General features: G+C 48.5%; 1 protein-coding gene across 1 annotated transcript; it reads right to left on the minus strand.

The window, feature by feature from the left end:
- Window positions 1-924: 924 nt before the first annotated feature.
- On the minus strand, window positions 925-23,805 carry LOC129386826 (sodium-coupled monocarboxylate transporter 1-like). Its single transcript, XM_072284082.1, has 6 exons — window positions 23,727-23,805; window positions 18,846-18,955; window positions 9,645-9,712; window positions 6,606-6,692; window positions 4,413-4,591; window positions 925-1,033 (listed from the first exon to the last, which is right to left on the minus strand). The coding sequence occupies exons 1-6, from the start codon at window positions 23,798-23,800 to the stop codon at window positions 925-927; spliced, it is 627 nt and encodes a 208-aa protein (XP_072140183.1). The 5' UTR covers window positions 23,801-23,805.
- Between the last annotated feature and the right edge of the window lie 750 nt (window positions 23,806-24,555).

The raw sequence follows: 24,555 nt of genomic DNA on the forward strand, positions 1-24,555 counted from the left end.
TCATGTTCGCCTGCGTGCGCTTCATCAGCCGTGGGTGCACACACTTCTCATAGCCCACAAGCGCTTGCAATGCGTCCTCGTTTCCGTCGTGGGTCCCCGGCAAACCGCCTCAAGAGATCGACGAACGCCGAGTCCGTTGTTCCATGCAAGTGCGCGGCGTGAAGCCTCGTCGAAGTAAAGCTAGGGCCGTGCCAGGGGCGCCCAGATGTTTGATCGCGATCGCGTTAGAGCGGACGCTCGAAGAAAAACCCGTCGTGTGTCAAAATGAGAAGGAAATAATTATTTCATGAAAGGCTGCTAAATCGAGTTTGGCGGCCATGTTCGTTTCGCTAATTCGGGTTGGTGACAACGTTAAACCCTATGGGTATCTATCCGGGAATGGAAATTTCTTCGTCAGATCGGGAAATTCGTAAAGTCGGGTTTCGTGAGATAGAGTTTTATAAAAATAAGTTTAAGTTAGAGATAATTGGATGGTTCGCATATTAAAGAACTCAAATTATTTCGCCGTGAACTTATAAAATTAAAGGCGGGCGATAGTGCAAACGTAAACCTCCCGAACCAGGGTCCAGAGACGTGAAAGGTTTTCCAAATTATTCATTTAGTATAGCGGATGTCGAATACTACAGACACTATCTCGATGGCATGACAAAAGTTGGCAGGAAGGTGGGCGGCCTGAAATGAGCTCAGCAGAAATTGAGCCGTTTCGCGGAAGTAGCGCCTCTTAAATTTGTGACACCAACTATACACTAGCAAAAGTATATGCGGAAAGGACCGAACAGAAACATGGACGAACTGCAGCGTGCGGCAAATCACTTGTAGGCACTTTGGTGTACAGTACTGCAGATTCACGCGTCTGTGCAGTATTTGCAAGTGCCGGAACATGACACTCTCGCATGCAATACTATGGATGTAAAAGCACCGCGGCTACTCGCCTGTAACGAGACTCAGCGCTGTTCCTACAAGGATCGTGAGGAGGGCTCCGATGAAGGTGATCCAGTAGAACGACAACCGGTACAGCGGGAACACGTAGAGTCTGCACACGAGAGTTGTGTCTAAAAAGTTTGCCGGTTACGAATTATGCACTTGGTATGGCTTAACTATCAAATCACGATCTCGGAGAGGCGATGATTTCGGGCTGGGTACCTTATCGTAGTCGGGAAATTTGGGTGACGAGGTTTAAATATCCAACTTTCCTTCCGTCTTTTCACGTCCGTCGCTGAGCTTTAGGCGGTTTTCTCCCAATCTGAGTGATTTAAAGCGCCCGGGGTCACCCGGTTTGGGCATTATAAACAGAAAAGCGTGGTGCGTAGATCACTCGGCGGTAATCGTGTCTGGAAATTACGAAGCGGCTGCGTGACACGAAAACAGCTGAATGTTTAAACAGGAGTCCATACGCTCTTCCTGTTTAGCCAGTATCTCTTCCAGCCCGAGCAAAAGTTGGCGCGAATGCCTCTACACAAAACGCACTGCCTGTAGCGTCAGCTATTGTAGCACGTGACATCGGTAAACCGTCCAATGCAGAACGCGTAAGACCATCACTGGGAGTGCGCCGCGCAGCAATTGGTGACATAGATAAAAAAAAAACAAAGGAGGCGGGGCTCGCAACGCAGGCTTCTCAAGTATCTCAAGCTGGAGGGGAGGGGCTTTCTAACGCTAATCGAGACAGAAAAAGAGTATCTGCATTGACAGAGAAGGGGGCTCGTGTTCAAGCTTCGTGGGCACGTGGCAATTTCGCTTGTGTTATCTCCTCCAATAATAAACCAATTGAACACATAGATGAGGTTACATGCTCCCCAAACAGCACCTTACATTTCCTAGCGTATAGCTAAAGTTTGCGGTTATGCCTGGAGAAATACCCTTTTATATTTCCTGCTGTCGTTGCATTCGACTCGAACACAATCTTTACTGTTCGTTCACTTCCACTTTAACACGCACAATTAAATTTCGTTCACCTGCTACTGGTGCCGTTCAGAGGCCTGGTCTACGGAAGGGACCTGACGTTCGGAATACGCACACGCGCAATCTACAAAAACATGCGAGGAACAGTTCATATGGACATTTTATAACGCCCTGAATTCACAAAACGGTTTTAAAATTATATGCGCACTAGAACACGAATTCAGCCTGTGTAGTTAAAACGAAGTTTTTAAACGCAATGAAAAATTAGTTTGTCCTCGTAACGAGCTGAAAGTTTAGTCACTGCAGATAACGCTTTAAATAACGCTGTATTGTTGTAAAATCAAGGAACGTAAATATAAACACATCGCTCTTATATGCATGAATAAATATCAGCCTAACAAAATTTAGCGCCACGTACATTTAATATCATCAGGCGAACGTTTCAAATCTCAGGCAGATGCATTTGGCAATGCTTACTTAAAAAAAAAATCGCAGTTTTCCCCTAAAAGTTAAGCATTTATTACGATAGCAAATTAGTGGACAGCTATGCTAAGTAAAAATTTAATTATGGGGTTTCACGTGCGAAAACCACTTTCTGATTATGAGGCACGCCGTAGTGGAGGACTCCGGAAATTTCGACCACCTGCGGTTCTTTAACGTGCACCGAAATCTAAGCACACGGGTGTTTTTGCATTTCGCCCCCATCTAAATGCGGCCGCCGTGGCCGGGATTCGATCCCGCGACATCGTGCTCAGCAGTCCAACACCATAGCCACTGAGCAACCACGGCGGGTAGCTATACTAAGTAAGGATAGTAGTTTTACCTAACTTATGAATTTGTAAACATGGGCATACCAACTAAATTTACAAGCACGGTGTCATGCGCGCACAAGGAAGCATGGACACATCTTAATAAAGGCAAAATCAGACATCCACCCGTTAGTAGCAATTGCTAGAAAGGATACCCATACGAGTTCGTCGGAACAAAAGCCTCAGAGTTGAAGAAAAAGTCGTCCTGGTCCGGGACTCGAACCCGGGACCACCGCCTTTCCGGGGCCGCCGCTCTACCATCTGAGCTAACCAGACGGCTAGGAGGTGGCAGGGCGAAGTCGAATTTGATGACAACACGAAGCAAATGCAAGTGTTGGATGTAGTAGTTCTGGAAAAAACCGCAAGGTGGAGAGAAGTAATTAATAACCTGAAAATCATACATCCACCTGTTCGCAGCAATTGCTACAAGGAAACCCGTACGGGTTCCTCGAAAGAAAAGCCTCAGAGTTGAAGCAAAATTCGTCCTGATCCGGGACTCGAACACGGGACCGGATGGGTGGATGTCTGATTTTTCCTTTATTAATTGCTTCTCTCCACCTTGCGCGTTTCCGCAGAACTATTACATCAAACACTGGCCTTTGCTTCGTGTTGTCGACAAATTAGACTTCGCCCTGCCATCTGCTAGCCGCCTGATTAGCTCAGATGGTAGAGCGGCTGCCCCGGAGAGGCGATGGTCCCGGGTTCTAGTCCCGGACCAGCACAAATTTTTCTTCAACTCTGAGGTTTTTCTTTCGGGGAACCCCTATTGGTTTCCCTTGTAACAATTGCTACTATCTGGTGGATGTCTGACTTTCCCTTTATTAATTACTTCTCTCCACCTTGCGGGTTTCCGCAGAACTATTGCATGAACGCATCTAGCTCGATGACAGCGGAAACTCGCTGTCTAAATGCTGGAGTGAGTAAGCGCGGCAGCAGAAGCGAGCGAATTGACCTTCGTGCTGCCGCTCGCATCAACGCGAACGAAGCGAAGACGCAGCGCGCGGTGGACTCTGTGCGCGCCGCAGATTACTTTCAAGACACAGCGGCCCGGACGGGCGTGCGCGGCACCCGCGAACCGCGCACGCCCGCGGCACCGGGTTCTGTTCGCGATCACAAAACAGAACCCCCCCCCCCCCTCTCCCTACCCAAACATGACCTCGTCGCGTCGCGGATGGCTTTCGAGATTTTCAAGGTACAGCGACCCGGGCAGGCACGCTCGGACGCTCGGGCGCACGGGTCGGCCGGAGGAGAACGCGCCCCCCTCCCTCCCTCCCCTCCCCCCGGAGCCTTGCGCGCGACGGAAGACGCCGCGCGTCTCTCCCTCCCGTGCACGAGATTGAGCCGCGATCGCTGGCTCGCCCTCGCAAGCCTTCACTCACTCGTACGTACAGCATACGACGTGCGGCGGCAATTCTATCGCCATCCGATTTTACACGGAACCTAACGGCGACGACGCCGGCAGAAATGCGCTTGAAGTGTCAATTCAAGTGCTATCGCAATAAAACTAACAAGACGTCACAGACGCCTGCTAATATGAGCATCAGTTGCAACAGAAACGTCGAAGTGAGTCCTCACCTGGTTCATTGTGAAAGTAAGTCCTCACCTCCTTCAAAAGTCCTAAGGGTCTTACACCACTGCCCGAAAACAACACAATACCTTGCAAAAAGCGACATAAGCCAACATAATAAAGCAAGCTACGCGTACTGCAGTGGTTCATCAGCCAGGATGCGAGAGCCAGCGAGCACCCCGGTGTCATTGGACCGCGACGGGCATCTCTCCAGCGTTCCGGGAATCACTGGAGGTGGAGGGACTGGCGACAGCATTCTTCCCGCCGCATGCCACAGCTGTAGTACGCAGACCAGAATACTTGCCCACGCAGCGCCCTGCGCCATCACATCAAGAGACTGTTTATCCTAGGATGTTCACTCCCTGCTTCCGTAAAGAAGAATGGTGTCGCGAAGAAAAGAATACTTTCCTTCGGAACCAGGGCACGACGGCTGAAGTCAAGCGGTTAGTTTGAGTGCGCGTGTTCTATCAATACAATGTTATTAATGCAATTCCACGTTGCAGAACTATGCTAAACCTAGCTTATATTCTTGCGGATTCCTTGGTGGCCCAAATACATAACACGCCAGCGTACGTTCTTTAATGGTTCGCAGGGTAAATACAGGTCCATCAAACTATGAAAGGAAAAAAAAGAAAACTTCAGTTATCTGTCTTTTTCATTTCGAAAATGGAAATTCTCATCATTCCGAAATTGTTAATCTAGTGACCGATTCTTGTGGGTTTTTTCCTCGTGTAGTCCTGCCCACAGCCTCGATAACGAATGCGTGGTTTAGTAAGATAAGTCAGGCCATATGAAACGTAGACTAAACAGCAAGCGACAGATAGTAGTTTAGACATCGACAAGTAATTTACCTGGTTCTGGTACTTTTTCTTTTTGCTCACTGAGAATGTCGTACAATCTTGCTGAATGCGTAAGACAGAACGTTGCAGAATGTATACGCATGCCTTATTTTGAGCAATCGTAGGAATTTATGTCACAATACGATCACGCGGACATTTTCAGCGACTGCACTAGCGTATTGTGTTTTGTGAAATGAATGAAAAGGTGCATTCGGCTACTGCATTTCTCGCGACATCGTGCGTTACCAATTTTTGGACGCGCGCCAATTGGTAATATCAACATGACGAGTGTGCTGACATGTTTAAATGTAGCTTGTGCCGCGAACAGCTAGATATTTGTAACCTGGCGCTCGGTAACATTCGCTCATTGCATTTCTTACGGCCCATTGGAAACGTTTAGCGCTATTTTTGTCCATATTTACGCTCGTACTCGCTGCCATGCTTTGCACATAGCAAGTTACATATATTTTACTACCCTTTGTATCTTCTGCAACGTATAATGAGCATTTGTGTTACGTCCTTGCATGTTATGCTGAATTGCGGCGTCTGTTCCTATCATGTTATTGAGTATGTTTTGACCACTCTAGCTAAAAGGCATGTGAGTTCCGCGTCTGGCAAATATGTAAAGCATTACGAGATTTCCACGTAAAGCCGGATATACTAGTTCTTTTTCCTTCACTGAAATAAAGGAAAGTTCCATTTCGGTTTTTTCAACACGATAACTATGCACCAAATAGCAGAAGGGAGATTCGAAGCTATATGTCTACAGGGATCGTTGTTTGCCTCAAAAATACCCCCCCCCCCCCCCCCTTTCACATTTCGTTTGATGCACTGTGTGAAGTAACTATATGTGGCTTAAAGCGATTAAAACGCCATCGCTGTATGCACTACTATCCGGGTGCGTATCTATATGAGTTAATGACAAATAATTATTGATATGAGCGCACGCGAAAGAGCAGTGGCCATAATGCAGTGTAGGTAAATACTTATTCGCAATGCAAGCGACAACTGTATAACCAGCAGCGCTGCCGCGATAGGCAAAATTTACATATTTGTATTTGTCAGCACAACTTAGGTGGGGGATTAGTTTGGTTACGTGAATGTCTACTAAATGATAACATTTACCTGGTCAATAGTGTATGTGAACTCCAGAACAACTTTATCTTTGCCATTATGCCTCTCCTTGGCTTAGCGTTGATAACGTGAGAGCAATGGAAGTACTTCACCCTTTTTCTGTTTTTACGTTCCTTACGTTGCGCAAATCATAATAATGTATGCGAACACCCTCCTGCTCAGTCAGACAGTGTTGGTGCCTTTGAAATCACATCAGTAAGATCTTCAATTACGGCTTTAAGTACCCAATTCAAGCTTTGCGCCGGATAACGAAAGAAAAATGACCAAATTCACAAGTGATACCGTTTGATCGTACCGTTCGATCATCAAATAAGTGTTATGATTTAACACTTAAAATGATGTGTAAATAAAGTTTACCTTCGCGTTCACCCAAGGAGACGAGATGGCGAGAAGTATCAGACCGGAGAATGGGCCCGAAGCCGAGGAGTACAAGGACACAAACAGCTACGGAAAAAGGAACGAAACAAACAAGAAAATTCCATCATAACGTATAAAATGGTAGGCTTGAAACGCTCTTACAATAAACGGACTGCTGAAAATACGTAACCGGGATAAGCTGTCTCATGAACACTGTCACGCCGATCTAAACTACCAGCCATGCGCACTGCCCGTGCATGCATCACTCAGCTATTCGAACGGCGCCATTTGTCGTTTATACATAAAAAAACTAAATTATGGGGTTTTACTTGCCAGAACCACGATCCGATTAAGAGGCACGCCATAGTGGGGGACTCCGGAAAATTTAAACCACCTGAGGTTCCTTAACGCGCACCTAAATCTAAGCACACGGGTTTTTTCGCATTTCGCCCCCATCGAAATGCGGCCGCCGTGGCCAGGATTCGATTCCGCGACCTTGTGATTGCAGCCCGACACCATAGCCACTAGGAAACCACGGCAGGTTCGTTTTAAATACGCTATTGTGTTTTGAGACAAATTTACTAAACTCTAAGCACTCTCAGAAAGGCTCTTTTTATCTTATCAGATTAAATGCTGCGAAATTTTCGCCATCTTTCGCGTGTTACGGCAATACCTCCTCACGAGTAATCTGCGTATAAAATGTTCCAGCAAGTATACATGAATCTTAAAGCTGAACTGCCGTCTCACTTCTGATAAAATATCGCACAAACAGCATTTTGTAGTTAGTCCAGTTTAGTACCGTCTTGTGATCGTTACCTAATGTGTTTCAAATTTAGTTCAGAGCCCCTTAGTATGGCACATCTCATAAACGGATCGTAGCTGTGGGACGTGAAACCTCGAAATTTAGTTTTTAATCTGTTTTGTTTGCACCAAAGCGGAAGTCAGCTTCCTTGCAGTGGCGACACTAATAAAATGCGTTTGTGCAGAAGACCGTGAAACGCGCTTCTTCATTATTGCTGGCAGATGGCGCCACCGCTTCTTCTGCAGCAGAATTTCTTAAGTGGAGTCGGCAACAGACAACGCACAGTTCGGCTTTGTGCTGAACTAAACTTCTAAACTAAAACTAAAATTCTCGCAAACCTTGCAACAAACTGAACTCAGTGAGACATGCTACCACTGTGCGAAGTTTGAGCGGAAATCAGCCAGTAGTTTAGGCTGGAGAGCCGCGTATAACTGGGCTCATTTAGGTGGCGTCCGAATCTACGCCCCAGCGGCGGATTTCTTTAGATAGGAAAACCAGATCTCGAAGGCAATGCTTTTGCTGGCTGCGCACGCGGGAAGCGATTTGGAAGGCGGAAACACGTCATAGACGCCATATCTCGTGCAACCCCTATTGTGAAACGGTGAGTGTATGCCGCCTACGCAGTCGTGCAGTATTAAGCTCACTTTAGGAATACGCAGCACAGCAAGGTGAGTTTTTAACCCGGCGGGTGTTCCATCGCCGAAGTCTGCGAAAATATCGGAGCGCTTGATAACGAGAAAAGACAAGGAAAATTTGCAGACTGCCAAGCGCGCAGCCACGCCATTCACCTTCACTACCTGTGTAATCGACGTGGCTATCCCACTCCCTGCGCTTGTGCGCAAATGCGTCAAGTACGTAGGTGCCATTCCACGGGCGCTTATTTTCACGATTACGGCACCATCATGTAACAGTGCTTTCGTTAGGGGTGAGTCTAACTTCGTTATAGAGATAGCACAGCACATATCGTGCCTCTATTCTGGCCACAACAATTGCGCGAAAGGCTCGCCTACAGCCTTTCTTTTTTTTTCGCTGATGCGTAAGATGGGCGGGGGGGGGGGGGGGGGAGCACGAAATGGACATGTAACTACGACTTACTCAACAAATTTGGTACTGACAAGCTAAACCTTATTGACATCCTAAATCTAAAGAAAACGTCAAGTGAGCATTGCAAAAGCATCGTTCAAATTTGCAGAATTTGTAAATTTGAAGAAACCGGTCTCATTATTGGGCGCAACGCGCAGCTTCGTCAGGAGTGCGCATGCCGTCTTTGAAGAACACATTGAAATACACTGCTTGCAACCCAGACAGGGCACAGCTGTTTGTCAAAGCTTAGACGTCTGAGGCTTCTGACATCCATGACACGGGCTGAACTGAATATCTGCGGGAACCCGTCTCTGTGGCTCCGTCGCTATCAAGTTTTGCTGCCGAGAACAAGGCCGCGGGTTGCGCAGCGCTAGATTTCCATACGAAGGGAATGTAAAAACGCTCGTGTCATTAGATTCCGCTGCACGCTAAAGAAAACCAAAGTTGTCGAAATTACGCTGGATACGTGGCTATGGCTTCCTTCATAACCAATTCAGCAATTTCCGAACGTTACTCTTGCCCTTCCCCCAGTGCAGGGTAGAAAATGAGAATCTCTTCCGCTTAACCTCCCTGCCTCTCCCAGCCCATTTCTCTCTCGCGCTCTATCTCTCGGGACCTCTAACATCAGAGTTTAGAAAAATTGTCGGGCTGCATAAAAAATTGAATTCTAGGGTTTCATGCTCTAAAACCACCATCTTTTTCTTTGTCACGCCGCAACAGGGAACTCCGCATCAATTTTGACCACCTGGCGTTGTTTACTGGGCACTTCAATATGTGTAGACAAGCGTTTTCTCGTTCTTGTCACCATAAAAGCGCGCCCGTAACGGCCTCTATCAAACCCGCGGCGTCGAGCTCAGCAGCACGACGCCTTAACCACTAAACTACCGCGGCGGGTTAATTGTCGTGCTTTCTTTGGGTATGGTTGCGTTACTCCTTCATAAGATGGCTGTTGGCCAACGCAAATTTAAGCACATTAGTTTGCGCTAACACTATCCCGCCGATCTGACTAGAACAAGTTCAACAGGCCAGTTGTCGCAGAGTGTGTCTGGCACCGGAAATATTTTCGGGCTTCCAAGATGTAAAGTACAAAGATGGAAGGAAAAGGAAGCCGCTGGCAATGCGGTCACCTGTCAGCTGCAATAGCTTGCACTTACCCTTGAAGCTGTGCCAAGAAATGGTACTGCGATGGCAAATAGGGTCATTATGGTGCCGCTTGCCAATGCTAAAAAGAAAATTTTATTGCAAATTAATATCTAAGCTACGTGGCTTGGCGATTTTCGGTGCTTTTATACGATGTTCATCATTAGAGATAATGCGCAGAGCAGGAAACCGAGATCATTTTAAACTTAAAACAGCACAAATTACCTAAATAAACACGCTGTAATTTTTCAGACACATAGTGGTTATGCCGAATGAATACTGACATTTAGTGCATGAACTCGCACCTTGGGAATGACTCTGGTTACCCCTAAAATGGACTGAAAATAGTATGCATAGTTTCATTTTAACAGTGTTCATAACTATGGACTTCACGCCTGCATTACGAAAACATCTTCAGTTTTCTTGCAGACATTTCAGTAGTTTCTCTGCCATGAACGCCTACGTAGTTGTAATCAAGCTGCTATTTCTTCATCTAGGGCTAGGTCCGAAATATTCTGCAGCACTCAGCCTACATTTAGCATCATCTTGCAAGCAGATAAAATCTAGCGAAAGGCAGCGATAACGGGTGCTACGCAGCGAATTATTCGACCTTGGCAAATTCATTGTGGCTAAAGATAACTGGTCGGCGGGGAAAGAAGGGGGAAAGAGGATTTTGCTAACGAGTTTATCGAGACTTGATGCTCAGCGTCATAATCACACACGAGCATTCACGAAAACCAAGAAATTATGCTAGCAACGACTACGCACGACTTAGTTCTTCATACCCTAGAACAATATAGGATTTATTGCGGCGTTGTTTCGAGAATAAATGCTTGAAAACTGGATACCGGCTTGGCTCCTGTTCCGACTTATGTAAGTCCATAAATATCAGCGAAGCCACACATGCTTAGGATTGCAGTTTATAATGGTGTTTGTGTATTTTGTTGTTTTAAGAACATAAATTAATTGACGGATGCAGACTTTCCGTATCAGCGAATTTGGTAACCTCGGATTCCTGAAGTTGCAAGGCATCGTTTGACACCAGCCACGACGCAGTGAGTGTACCTTTACTCGAATAATCGAACCCTGAACATTGTGTGACCGTGCGCTCCAATATAACCCTAACGCCGGGGCACCCGTGGCACGAGCGGGAGACCAGCGGCTCGCGCCTGCAGGCTCACGGTGCACGCGCACGACGCTCTCGCAGTAGGAGTGAATCACGCAGAACCAGCATCTGAGGCGAAGCGCGCCCGCCTTTCTGGAAACACAGATGGCGAACGCTTTACAAGAGCCGACAACGGCGCGAATGGAGGTGACCGGGGCTAACTCCGATGCCATACCACAGTGGACATACGACGTGAATAGCGGCAAAACGACGGGTAAAGCCCACATCGAGTGGCTAGAAGTTGGTCGTAAAGGCAGATCAGCAAAAGAAGACAATAAATCCACCGAAGAAAGAGCCATGGAAGTCCAGAAACCAGACCCCAGACCTCAAGCACAACCACTGCCGCAGCGTCAACGCATTCTGAGGATGCGCCCCTTCCCTGCTGACGGCTTCAATATCGTCTTCCGCGCTCAAGCAGGTCTTGACCTCTCGAAGCACACACTCATCGCAGTGACACATGCCATCGGAAGATCCAGTGGTTTGGTCCAGCAAGATTTTCACGATAACGTCCGAGTACAAGTGCAGAAACTAGAGAATGTGATCATCGCGAGCACGGCAAGTACGGAACGAGCTTCAAAACTGCAGCATATCAACACCATACAACTCGGCGGAACCGTCTATCAAGTAAATCCCCACATTCGGCACCCAGACGATGTGTGCCGCGGAGTGATACACGGCCTCGAACCGGGTACAAGTCCCGCGGAGATTGTTGCCGGCTTTCGAGTGGACTCAAGATACACGGTTCTCGGCGCGCGCATGCTAGGATCTTCAACAGCCGCGGTTATCACCTTCGACGGACAGCACGTCCCTTATTACGTAACGTACCAGAGCGGTGTTACGTTTCGCCTACGGCGCGCGGTATAGCCGGCGCGGATGCAACGGACGCCGGGGCTTCGTTCAAAGCGGCGGACATTTTGGCCCGTTCAGCGCTTCCGCAACGCCTCCCCGCCAAGCGCGTCCAGGCATGTTTCAATGCCACGTGTCTTCGTATGTGTGTGTGCATGTTGGTGCCCACGCTTGTCAAAGCGCGGCAGCCGGGGAGAGGAGCTCCCCCAACTGTGAAGCGAGGAGGTCTGACCGGCGCCGGCGCGGCGGATGCGTCACCTACTCGTCTAAACGTGCCCCAGCGGCGCCGTCACGTGCGCCCCATCCAGAGCCGTTCCTTCTTGCCCTCAACTCCGAGAGTATAAAAGCAGCTGCCCCCGGACGCCTAGGGAGAGGCTCCGATTTCTTCCGTTGAGTAACGTGCTCTCCCGTCTCTCCACTTCGGTCGATCTGACCGGCCGCTCTTTTGCGATGCTAGAACAAACAAGTTGTTCTGTTAGCAGTCGACTCATCCTTTGCCAGCACCTTCGGATGCTTCCAGTTGTGCCCCAGGCCGCCAGGCCAACGCTACCCTTGGGGCTTGCGACCCATATGCAACAGCGGTGACTACAGATGCAAGCCCTACCGAAAATCCATCAAATACTGCAGAAGCTGCGGCGCCATCGGACACAGAGAGGATATATGTCCTCAGCCGAAAGCCAACTTCTGCTACACATGCGGGCGCGACGGGGTCACGGAAGAACACGATTGTAACCCGAAGTGCAAAATTTGCGGCGGAGACCACGAAACGCCAGGCAAGGAATGTAAGAAGAAACTCCGTAACAACCCGCCTCCCTACCAAGTAAGAAGACAGCAACTTGACAACGCTCGCGCCCGAGAGAATCACTGGAGCTCGAGCACCGAAAACTTCCCCGCGCTGGTTACCACATCAGACAGCTCACGGGGGCCCTCGTCTCGACAAAGACATGGCCGGAGACGCTCTCGCTCTATCCTAAGATCGCGCTTTACATCTCGGTCACGGTCTCGCTCCGTTAGGCGAATCACTTACGTCGCCGCGGCGAACGGAAGCAGCGCCTCGAATTCCTCAAGCAACCCGAGCAGTTCGGACCAGACAGCGACGATACGGACTCTCGAACATAAAGTACAGGATCTCGAGAGGACGATACAACAACAGCCGGTAGCCGAGTGCAACATGCCAGAACTCGAGGAAAGAGTAGCGAAGAGAGTAGAAGAAAGCATACTAAAACATGTAGAAATCAGAATAATGAAACGGGTAGGCGAACGGCTGCAAGCACATGAAGCGAAGATTCTCGACCTTGTTGAACGACGCCTTCAAGTCTTCGAGGAAACCCTCACTACAAAACTTCTCGCATCAGTAGACAGGACCATACAGACAGTGATAACTAAAATCATGGAAAAGGTAGAGCCACTAACCCTTACGGTCACCACACTCGACGCCAAACTGGATGGCTTCATGGCACAACAACACAACTTCATGACCTATGCTTACAAGAACTTCGTTACTCATGAACATCTGGCGGAGCAGTTAGGAACCAAATGAAAAGGACGAAGGACAGTACGAGGGGAATCCGCGGAGGATTCTCGCTCGACAACGCCAAACCACCTACTCCAGGTGGAGGACAACCACCAACATGGCGGCTCCCAAACGTAGACATACCGAGCCGCTTCCCACCCTCCGCATCTGGCCCTGGAATTGCAGATCCTATAGACCCCGCCCGGCCAACCTGCAAGAATATCTCAAAGCAAACAATCCTGACATAATAGCGCTACAGGAAACCAACACCAAGAAAATAACGCTCTCCGGCTACAACACTATGGCACACACTGCCCGCACCGCAATTCTTGTCAAGAAGACACTAACCGCACAGCCTCACGAAATTGAAAACACTGAAATCGAACACACCATAGTGGAGGTGTTGCCGACTCGCAAGAATCAACAGAGCCTATACCTGGCCAATCTCTACAGCCCGCCGCGGGAGCAGCTACTCCACTACGACCACTTCGTCCAAAACATTCGCAAGAACGTAAACGGCAACCGGCTTGTTGTAGTAGGGGACTTTAACGCCCCACACGCGGCCTGGGGTTACCCCAATACCACCAAGAAAGGGGCACGGGTTCACGACGCCGCACAGCAGCACGGTCTTACGTTATGGGATGACCTGCTCCAACCCACCCGAGTGGGCAACAGCGTGACACGCTAGGGACACGCTAGGGAGCGATCACCACATAATTCAAATCGAGGTTGAACAATCTCACCGCGCGCACAAGACAGGAAAGGCGCGACTCACTGACTGAAATGCGTATAGGAATCAGCTTGACAACGATTCGGACATCGAAGACGTTGAATCTTGGCTAAACGGTATCGTAAGTGCGGCTGACGGCCACACCAGGACGATTCAACTAGACGAGGACAATCCGGCGGTCGATAACCACCTACTGCACTTATGGGAGGCTCGGCGATCGCTCCTCAAACGATGGCGACGCCAAAAGCTCAACCGCAAGCTCCAGCGCCGAATTGCCCTATTAAGCATGCAGGCACAGGAGTACGCTGAACACCTAGCAAGTCAGAACTGGCGATCCCTCTGCGACCAACTTCAAGGGACCCTCAGCACAAAGACTTTGCATATACTTCGATCCCTGGTCGCCGACACCCACACCAAAACAGAACAAAGACATACAATTCACCGACTAATCCACAACTATGGCGGCGCAGAGGATCAGCTACTCCAAGAACTTCAGACGAAGCTACACGGTTCAGCTTACCCTCAAACCACTCAAACCAAGGAGCGCCGAACGAAGAGCTAGATCGGGCTTTCACAGAGGCAGAGTTGCAGGCGGCCCTCTCTAGGCTAACACGCAATACGAGCCCGGGCAAAGACAGTCACCAACAAGCACCTTCGACAGCTACCCCCTCGGGCGTTGACGGCTCTCCTTCGCTACTATAACGACTGCTGGATTAAGGGGGAGCTACCAACAGCATGGAAACACTCGGAGGTAACCATGGTACCCAAGCCAAACAAACCCATCTCCATCGCAGATCTCCGCCCCATCTCCCTTACGTCCTGCGCCGGGAAACTGTTTGAACACATGGTCAACGAGCGGCTCACCACACATCTCGAGGAAAGCGATCGCTATCCGCACACCATGTTCGGCTTCCGCCAGATGCTCTCCACGCAGGACGTCCTCTTCCAGCTAAAGGAAGATATTCTTGACCATTTGAGCAAACACAGCAAGTCTTCCATTCTAGCGCTAGACGTAAAGGGCGCCTTTGATAACGTGAGCCATGAAGCCATGCTCCGTGATCTAGAAGATATCGGCTACGGTGCCAAAACACACGCCTAATGTGCGCTTTCCTCACCAACCGTACGGCCACGGTGGGGATTGCCAACCTTCGGAGCCACAAGGTTCGGTAATATCGCCACTCCTCTTCCCCCCCCCCCCCCCCCCAACGTGGCCCTCCTCAAACTTCCCCGCCTCCTAGACACCGTCCCAGGGATATTCCATGCTCTATATGCAGATGATATCACACTGTGGACGAGAGGCGCGAGCACGGGCGAACAGGAGACCCGTCTTCAGCAGGCGGTCAACATCATCGAACGGTACCTCAACACCTGCGGCCTCCACTATGCCCCAGATAAATCCGAGCTGTTAGTACTCGGGGCACGCACCCGGGGCCGGCCCCCAAGCCACGACGCACCGGACCCACAAGTCCTTCTTCGGGGAGTCCCGATACCGAAGGTCGACTCACTTCGAGTCCTCGGAGTCCATATACACAAGGACGGGTCCGGCTCCGCCACACTCCCCAGGCTACACAACACCGTGGCACAGCTTACTCATCTGATACGACGGGTGGCCAATCGCACAATGGCCTCAAAGAGCACGAAACGTTGCAAATGGTACAAGCCCTCCTTTACAGCCGCAATAAATACGGAACTCCTTACCTCATCCTGAAGACAGCCGAGAAACAAAAGCTAAACCTTCTAATACGAAAGGCCACGGAGCTCGCCCTAGGACTACCGACAACCGCCTCCACTGACCGATTGCTTCGCATGGGAGTTCACAACTCCTGGGAAGAACTCGCGGAAGCGTACCTCATCAACCAGATCGAGAGACTCAAGCTCACAATCACAGGCCGAGCAGTCCTCCGACGCACAGGATACGTAACCAACATAGAACACGATGGCGAGCGTAAGGAAAATATCACATCGAAGCTGCGAGAATGTTTACAAGTTCTTAAGATCCCTCGGAACATGCATCCAGAACACCATCGAGGCAGACGGCTCGCCAGGGTAAACGCCATCAGACACAAGCACCGTAACGACCCGCAGGCGCGCTACGTGGACGCAGCCAAGTATCCGGGCCGAAACGCCTTCGCCATCAGCGTCATAGACTACAGGGGGACGACACTGGCGTTGGCGACAATTCTCGCCAAATGCGCGGACACAGCTGAGGAGGCCGCTATAGCACTCGCCACGCATACAAGCGAGGATGCCATAGTGGTCTTCACCGACTCTCAGACTGGCACGCAACTACATGAAAGGCAGGATCTCCACCAAAACGATCAACTTACTGAAACGTGGCGATACTCCTCCCCCCTACACCTGCCTCATGTGGGTTCCGGGACACGAGGGGAATGAAGCGGCACACACCGCGGCCCGCGCAAGCATCAACCGGGCTTCCCCGCACGGCATTCTAGACAGGTCCCACCCACACAAATCAACGGAGGAAACTGAAACAATACCGCTAACTTACCAAGCACTACTACAACACTATCGGCTTGGACGCAGGGTGTACCCTCCACCACATCCCAAACTAACAAAAAACGAAGGCACCGACTACAGGCGACTCCAGAGCAATACCTTTACCCACGGAATCTTGCTGCATCATTTCCACCCGACGCTCTACAGCTACACCTGTCCACACTGCAACGTGCCTGACACCCTGGCGCACCTCCTCCTGCAATGCAAGAACACCCGAGCAAACATCACAGCTACACAACTATTAGCAGCAGACGCAGATCCAAACCTCCTCGCTGAAACGTGGGAGGCTGCGATCTCCAAGCCGGACCTGGTCGACCAGCGCGAACTAATTGCCCGGGTCCGGAGGGCGATCCAAGCCAGAGGGTTCCTGGAATACGGGACCCTCCCACCTCGACTGACAAGTCGCGACTTCAAATAAAGGTTTCATTCTCTTTCTCTCTCTCTCTTAAATGACCAGAATGTGCACATATAGAATACCAAACAGATACAATGAACGTGCACGACGTTTTAATTGTTTAATGCAGTACCTTCTCGCTGAATAACCTAGCTTGAATGTGTTAAGAATTGTTGCTAATCTAAATTATTTCTCTTTTGAGGCACAGTCGTCATCAATATGAAAGAGAACAGCAAATATTTTTTTAAAACGGCAATAACTCGTGGTGGATGGGTTAAAATCTTGAACTTGATACATAACAATAGATTTTCTTGCTGAACGTTAAGTCTCCTTAACATTTCTTACGTAGCCTCTACTGTCACCTTTACGACGTAGACATCACGGACAACTAGTATTTCAGATCAGAGAGACGATGCACCATATAAGTGATGCAGGCCATGAAATAAGTTTCATATGGGTTCCAAGTCACTGTGGGATTATCGGCAATTAAGCTGTCCTTTCACCCCCATACTGAGGACCACTACGTACCAATACCACTTTATAGAGCTGACGCAGCACCGAAGCTCCACCTGCTTGCTCGCCAGTGCACCCAGTCGCAATGTAATGAGTCACGTTTCAAGAATTCCCGACTATGCTCCCTTGATCCCACATTAAGCCTTCGAGTCCCATGAAAGCTTCGCCGCGGAGACGCCACGCTTTTGTACCGACTGTGGTTGGGCCTTGCTTTTACCAAAGCCCATGCGTTCCGCATAGGGATGGCCGACACCGCAACATGTGACCACTGCGGCCATGAAGAATGGATTGCGCCTACCCGCAGTGCCGTCCACAGAGAGAATTCCTTCACCACGAACTCGACCAGCTGGACGAACGACCACTATCGGAAGAAGGAATTCTACACCGTCGACAGGACCTAACGTCACAGAAAAAGGCCGTGCAAGCGCTACTGTGCCTCTTGAAATCTATCAGCTTTTGCGAACTTCTCTAACTGGAACGTCCTTTGTGAGTGTGTCTCTGTGTGTGCTTTTATTGCGAAGCAATACTACTTTAGGTTGCACTTCAGCCCGTTCCGTGGCGAGGCGATGGTAGGCACCATCGACCTTTAGCGTGACCTCGCTGCGTGACGTCACACCGCGTGACCTAGAGTGACGTCACACCAGCTGTGTAAAAACGGGGCCCCATCTCACGCCGTCGCGAGGCGAGGCGGTAGCCACCAACGGCGGCCTAACTCCCGCTCCTCCCACCAGGGGCGCTACGGTCAGTGACGCCATACCAGCTGTATAAAACAGCTCCGCTCCTCTCGCCAAGGCAGTCATACAGCCAGATGTTACGATGGTGCCTACAAACAAGGCAGCTCGGCAGAAGGCAAAGAGGAAGCATCAGCGAGCTACGGAGACGGAAGAAGAACGACTTTCTACGTGGCCGAAACATACAAGCTACCGCTAATGCATCGTGAAGACGACGAGGAGACGTACAACAAACTGTATCGCATTTTGGACGGGGACAATAACCCCAACATTTATTACGGCGTAACGCTACCGTACTTTAACGAACGCTACTGCAAGCACCGAGTGGGCATATCTTACGACGCGGAGAAAATGGAGCGTTACAGCACCGTCGGCCAATCGATACTGGAAGATCTTGTAATGGGCACGCTTGTGAGGGAAATGTTTGTCGGCATACACGGATTCGACGGATGACTTCCTCTTAGTATTTGACTTCCTCTCAGTATTTATAGTTTCTTACTTTAGTGTCTGTGTCCTTGCTCTGTACTGGTAAAGATACCTAGAATGCCTGCCAATTGCTTGAGATACTGTGAGTTTTGGTAGAACAAGGCCGACGAAAATTCCCCTTTATAGCGGTTTCGCAATGTTTCATCAGCGAGACGCACTGGATACCAGTGAATGCGACGTGGCGCGGAAGCGAACCATTAACTTCGTTAACCACTAACTTCGCACTCACTTGGTAACAACTACAATCTATCTGTCTAATCGAACTGCACTCCCGAGATTTGCGATATGTAAACGGTGGATCGGAAAATTTTTCGGATTACCTAGAAGGCGCATTACGTTCGTGGCTGTCCTGTCGCTCATGTTGACATACGGTGAAACGATGTCGATGTAGAATGTGGCCGCATGGGAATTGACGATTGACGACACCGTGCTGCACAACAACAAAAACATAATGAATAATCTGCGCATCAGGATAGACACAGTTTAAAGGGACGCTAAAGAAAAATATTAGGTTGAGACAGATTGAATCATTAAGCTTGTTTAATAACCAATTTGTCATTCGTAGCGACAACCCAGCTTTTGTTAGCTAGAACGAAATGACAGTGAAAAATCGGAGTGCCGCCACCTGTTGTATACTATGGTACCTCTCATGTGACGTCAGCGCTGGATGATTCACAGAGATCGACATAGAGGGAGGTCACGTGGAGATTACGTCAACTTGTCCGTTTGGTGAGCGCGGCTCAACTTGAAGAGCAGCAGCGCGACATTCTGTGACACTTTTCCACACAGTGAAGTGTTATATTGCCACGCACAAAATGCTGCTATATACTTCTTGACGAATTATCTAATCTATTGATCTAACTCGGCGTAATATTTCCTTGAGCGTCCCTTTAAGGGTAGTAGGCATGCCCTCGGCAGTGACAAAGCTTGCACTAGGCAATAACCACTGTTTTAAAGATCCCGGCAGCTTTCTTCACTGTAACAGTGCCATGCCGTGGTGGCTCAGTAGTTATGGCGTTCCTGGGCTGAGCACAACGCAATGGTGCTTAGTGGTGGCAGTGGTGACCGTATTCTGAGGGAAATGCAAAGCATGCCTGTATTCTATTGAACAGTGAACCAGTTTCTACTGGGTTTTTTATAACTTAAGCATCACTACGAGCCGGCCTAGTTGGAATTGGTTCATTGAGGAACTTTGCGCTATGGAAACGAGGACAAAGAAAGTTACAAAAAGAAAGCGCTCGTCCTTGTGTATCTTTTCTAGTCCCCATTTGTGTAGCGCAAAGCTTCACGATGTTTTATAACTCGCGCGTTACTGCGGGCCGTAGGACCATCTCACTTACTTATCAACGATGTATCGAAGTCCGGAAAATCTTTGACCTACGGGATGGCAGTAGGCAACGCACGGTAAATAAGTATTCCTACCTTACTGCAAGGGCCCTCCTTACGGTATATTCACGTGCCGTCGACATGATCATTCCGGTGGATGGAAGAGCATTATTGTTGCAATGCTGTTACTAAGTGAGTTTCCGCTTCGCCTACACAACGAGGAAACCTGTCCGTCTCGTAAGGCGAATCACAATAAATGTATAAGACATTGTGTCTATTAAGGCTTTCTTGAAATACTTGGTGATGACGGAATAAATGCCATCTCTAGAACCGCTTGTAGAGGCGACTTGATGCATTGTAGACATCAGGAATATCCCGATTTGGCGAACATTTCATGCTGGACACGCCCCATTCCCGTTGCTTTTCGGAGGTGGCGGGATGCGCCTTCTGTTGGGACGTTCCTTCAACGACCACAATGCCACCGATCTGTGAGAGTTCACGCACTTCAGGTCGTGCAACACAGACAGATAAGCAGTCTACGACTTGATAAGTACGATAAGGAATGATTGAGGGTCATATAGGTCTCATGACGGTTGATAGTGGTTCAACGCGGTTAGATAAGTAGCTAAAGAGCGATTCAGTTCAGTTCAGTTATTTATCTTTCACTACACACAAAAAAAGCACAAGGTGAAACAATGGTGACCGGAATAAGGGTTTATAATGCTCAGATCAATTCTGATAACGTTAATTAGCACTGATAACGGTTGATAAGGGTCGGATCAAGTAGGATCAGGTTGATAGGGACTGATAAAGGTTGATAAGGGTTGTGTCATGTGAAATAAGGTTTATAATTGCGATTGCTTTAGGTTTTATACCGACCGATAAGGGTTAACAAGAGTCGAGTCGTGTCTGACAAGGTTGACAACAACCGATAAATGTTGATGGTGGCCGGATCTAGTCTGATAAGGTTGATAACGACTGAAAAGGATTAATAAGCTTTATGCTAGGCGGATCAAGTTTCATAACATTGATAATGACACCGGGCTACATGGATATAAGCTAGTGGCACGCATACTCAGAGAACTCCCAGCGGAGTTTCTGCGTGAATTTTTCTCCATACATTTTCCATTTAGGGAGAATATCAGAAGAAGCGTTCACATTCGATTGTAAAACGTTCGGCTTAAGGCACTGAGAGACGGCGACACATGTAACAGCCACGACACGTACTAATACGAAGCTCGAACTATCAACTTCGATATTCTTGCAAACCTGCGTTTCTTTTTATGGCATGAGACTGAACGTATTGCTACCACATCCACAGATGCGGGCGACCGTTTTGTCTGTGTGATCTTGGAAATCGACGGTTCGACGATAATTCGTCTGGCTGGAAGGAAGCGTAATGAAAATGTAAAAGAGAAAAACGCCTACAAGAAACGAAATGCCTTACAAATTAAAGATGTCTCGGCTTCGTACGGAAGCCTTGCTCGCAAAAAAGTTGCTCGATGAGGTGAGCTTATGTCCGTTTTCGTAAGTGATCGAGACACCTTGCGTACGCAGGTGGATTTTGCCATCATTCCTGTTCAGCGTCTTTTCCTTTTTTCGTAGTCTCGATAAGAAGCGATTCCAGATACTGGCGGCAACACCAGTTTTTTTCTTTCGTGATTACGTTTACCTTGTCCCAGTCAACCTCATGAGCGAAAATTGCCACGTGTACCGCAAGTGCACTGGAGAAAATATTCTTCTTTCTCACGTCATCCATATGGTCTTCCAGCTGTCTTTCACCCCCCCCCCCCCCCCCCCCCCAGTTTCCGCTCTCACCGATATAAACATTGTAACAGTCTGCGCAAGGAATTCCGTAAACACCGCCTGCAAAGTTTTCATTCTTGAGGCGGTATTTCACGTGCACCAGCTCGTGCTTCAGTTTACGGACGGGAAAATGCACCACGTGTACGTGAATTTACCGCAGAACCCGTGCTAACGCCTCACTGACACCTGGCAAGGTGTGACGTCGGCTGCGTGGGCCCTGGGTTACACCGTGCGCGACAAAGCGCCGTCCTGTGGGCGCCGTTCTAGAGAATGAATAAACCTAACAGGGTACCCGCAACTGGAAAGTTCGGGACGCATATTGAACAGGTCAGATGCAAGGTCGTCTTCGCTGGAGCAAATCCTATGCGCTCTTTGTATAATGGAAGAGGCAACTGAGCGCTTGTTTCAGCCCGGGTCACGCAAACCGCGAAAACTCCTGATTTGATATGGCGTGTTCACACTGATTATACATGATTATGCCTAACAAAAGAAAAATGACTTCTGATTTCATGCTTTCTTCGCCATTGGCCGTCAGTTATCGGTCAAATTTTTCTCTTTGCTGCGCCCGCTTCAGCTGTCTGTCACGCAACGTCACAAAACCACGAAAACTCAGCACGTCAAAGTTGCGCACTAAAGATGCAATATGCCCAACTAAACCGATTTTTCTTTTCGGAATAGCCGGCCACTGCCCCTTTCTGAAAGGAGTAAATGATGAATACGCACTGATTGATCTCGCACTGGATACTCGAAGCTGCCGGCGAGAATGGATTTCTCTCCATATAATACCAATTTTTGCGGGGCACTATAGTATTGTCGAGCCGTTTCTGCAGGTATACGACATTGCTCTGCTAACTCTTGTAGCTGAGAATCCGTTTTAACTGCATTTTTATCCTTCCGTAGGGCGCGGCCGCGATACTGGACCAGCCACCGCAAGCTAAGCAACGGGAAGTGGACCAATCGCAAACGCCAGCAAGCACCACCCCCTTATCCTCTTATATAATTTCACTGCGTTTGCACGGACCCACCGCAAACATCTCCACCTCTGCGGGCTCCTCGGGTCTGGTGAGCCAATTAGATAAGAAAAACATGACAAGGTTGGCAATGCCATTTATTTTGAAAGCAAACAAAGCTTACTTCTTAGAAATATGGCGAACGCTTTACTGGGCTTGCTCAGTGGCTATCGTGTTAGGCTGCTGAGCACGAGGTTGCGGGATCGAATCCCTGCCACGGCGGCCGCATTTCGATGGGGACGAAATGCGAAAACACCGATGTACTTAGATTTAGGTGCACGTTAAAGAACCCCAGGTGGTCGAAATTTCCGGAGTCCTCCACTACGGCGTGCCTCATAATCAGAAAGTGGTTTTGGCACGTAAAACACCATAATTTAATTTTTTTTTACTGGGCTGTTGAAGCAAAGCTGCGGGTCACCACGCGATGCTTGCGTCGGTGTTTGCGTAAGTGTGAGTCAAGTGATTGGAATATATTCAGAATGGAATAGATTTACGTCATACGGCCGCAGGTCTGCTAAGTTCTTTAATGTCACCTCGAACTTCCTATGATAGGGAAATCACAATCAAAAGAATGCTCATTCGAAAACTCCATTAAAATCATTATTCGCCATTTTTTAAATTTAGAAATGCGTAATACAGTAAACTCTTTATATTACGCGAAATAATGCACATATAATTATTTCTGCCCTATCACTCACTTACGTACTGTCATACTAAATAAATTTTATGCTACGTGCCTGAAGTATTAGGGCAGGTAACTCGAAGTTTACTGGTTCTGCAGGTGGCTGAGGTCAGTTTTCCAGTATATTTACCACGTGAAACTTTGTTATCAAGCTCATTGTTATCAAGATCATACTGCGCTCCTGCAATAATCAATCTTTTCCAACCCTTAATTTTCAAAACAAACTACACCGACGCTGCACTACGCGTTCTTTATTGAGTGTAAGGATAACGAGCGAGAATTGCGAGATAGAAAAGCGCCACTTTAAGTTCTGCAAAAAAATTCCACTTAGGCTCCTTACCGCGTCTGTAAAAGTGGCTTCAATTTGTCTCGCTCACCTTGTCGAAGCCCCGACAAGTCCAGCCAGGAATAACCCCCGGAGCACTGCGACATCAGTAAGCCTCTCTCGCATGTAATATGGAACAATCTTAAACAAAAAATATATAAGAACAGAAAAGGATATTAACAAACTCCAATTGTAAGAAGAAAACGACTATACTGCAGCAGTTCACGAATATCTCAAGTGCAGTCTGTGCGAGCAGAAGCCCGAATGGGTGCTTTTGTTATATCTATGGTGTCTACCTGCATCCCTACCGTGCTTCATTGCGACTTTGAAGCGTGCGTAAGAGTAGCTTATAATTTAATTCAATGGATTGAAACGAAAATTACTTATGCCGTTCCGCGCCGCGCTTGGCAAAAGTGGTAAGTTCGAAGTAAAACAATTCACATGGGATGCATAAAATAAATACGTGTCGATGGTTTTAGTAGACGAACTTTTAAATCTGTCACATAAAACATAGGTGCCTAAAGTTTCGCAGCGATCCCGTATATGGCTACGCTTCATGCCATTTAGTCAGAATGCTACAAACATACATTGGTGTTGGTTAACCTTTGGTTTATGCTTTTATGAGTCCGAGGTGATTAAGGTTAACAGACACAGCGATCTCCGTGCCTTTGTGCTTTCCTGTTTCGTTTTTGGATGAGAGAAATCCCGCAAGATGTAGAAAAACGCCTCATTGAGCTACAAAAGCTAACACAGTCCATGTTGGGTTATAGTCCATCTGTAATCTGTATCTTCGAAGATGCGTCTCGCCAATAGTCCAACCCCAGCGAATGCGGGCGGCGGGCTTCGAGTAAGGCAATGATGAAGGGCAAGTAACTACAAAG

The sequence above is a fragment of the Dermacentor andersoni genome, chromosome 8 (assembly GCF_023375885.2).
Source record: "Dermacentor andersoni chromosome 8, qqDerAnde1_hic_scaffold, whole genome shotgun sequence".
In the NCBI taxonomy this organism is placed as follows: domain Eukaryota; kingdom Metazoa; phylum Arthropoda; class Arachnida; order Ixodida; family Ixodidae; genus Dermacentor; species Dermacentor andersoni.

Bases quoted from the DNA above. Each gene is read 5' to 3' on its own strand.
- LOC129386826 (XM_072284082.1), bottom strand. From the start codon at position 23,800: ATGCGAGAGAGGCTTACTGATGTCGCAGTGCTCCGGGGGTTATTCCTG. The intron at 18,956-23,726 runs GTGAGCGAGACA...GTTGTTGTGCAG, and splicing joins CTTGTCGGGGCTTCGACAAG to CACGGTGTCGTCAATCGTCA. The intron at 9,713-18,845 runs GTAATCCGAAAA...TTTTCTTTTTAG, and splicing joins GAACGTAATGCGCCTTCTAG to CATTGGCAAGCGGCACCATA.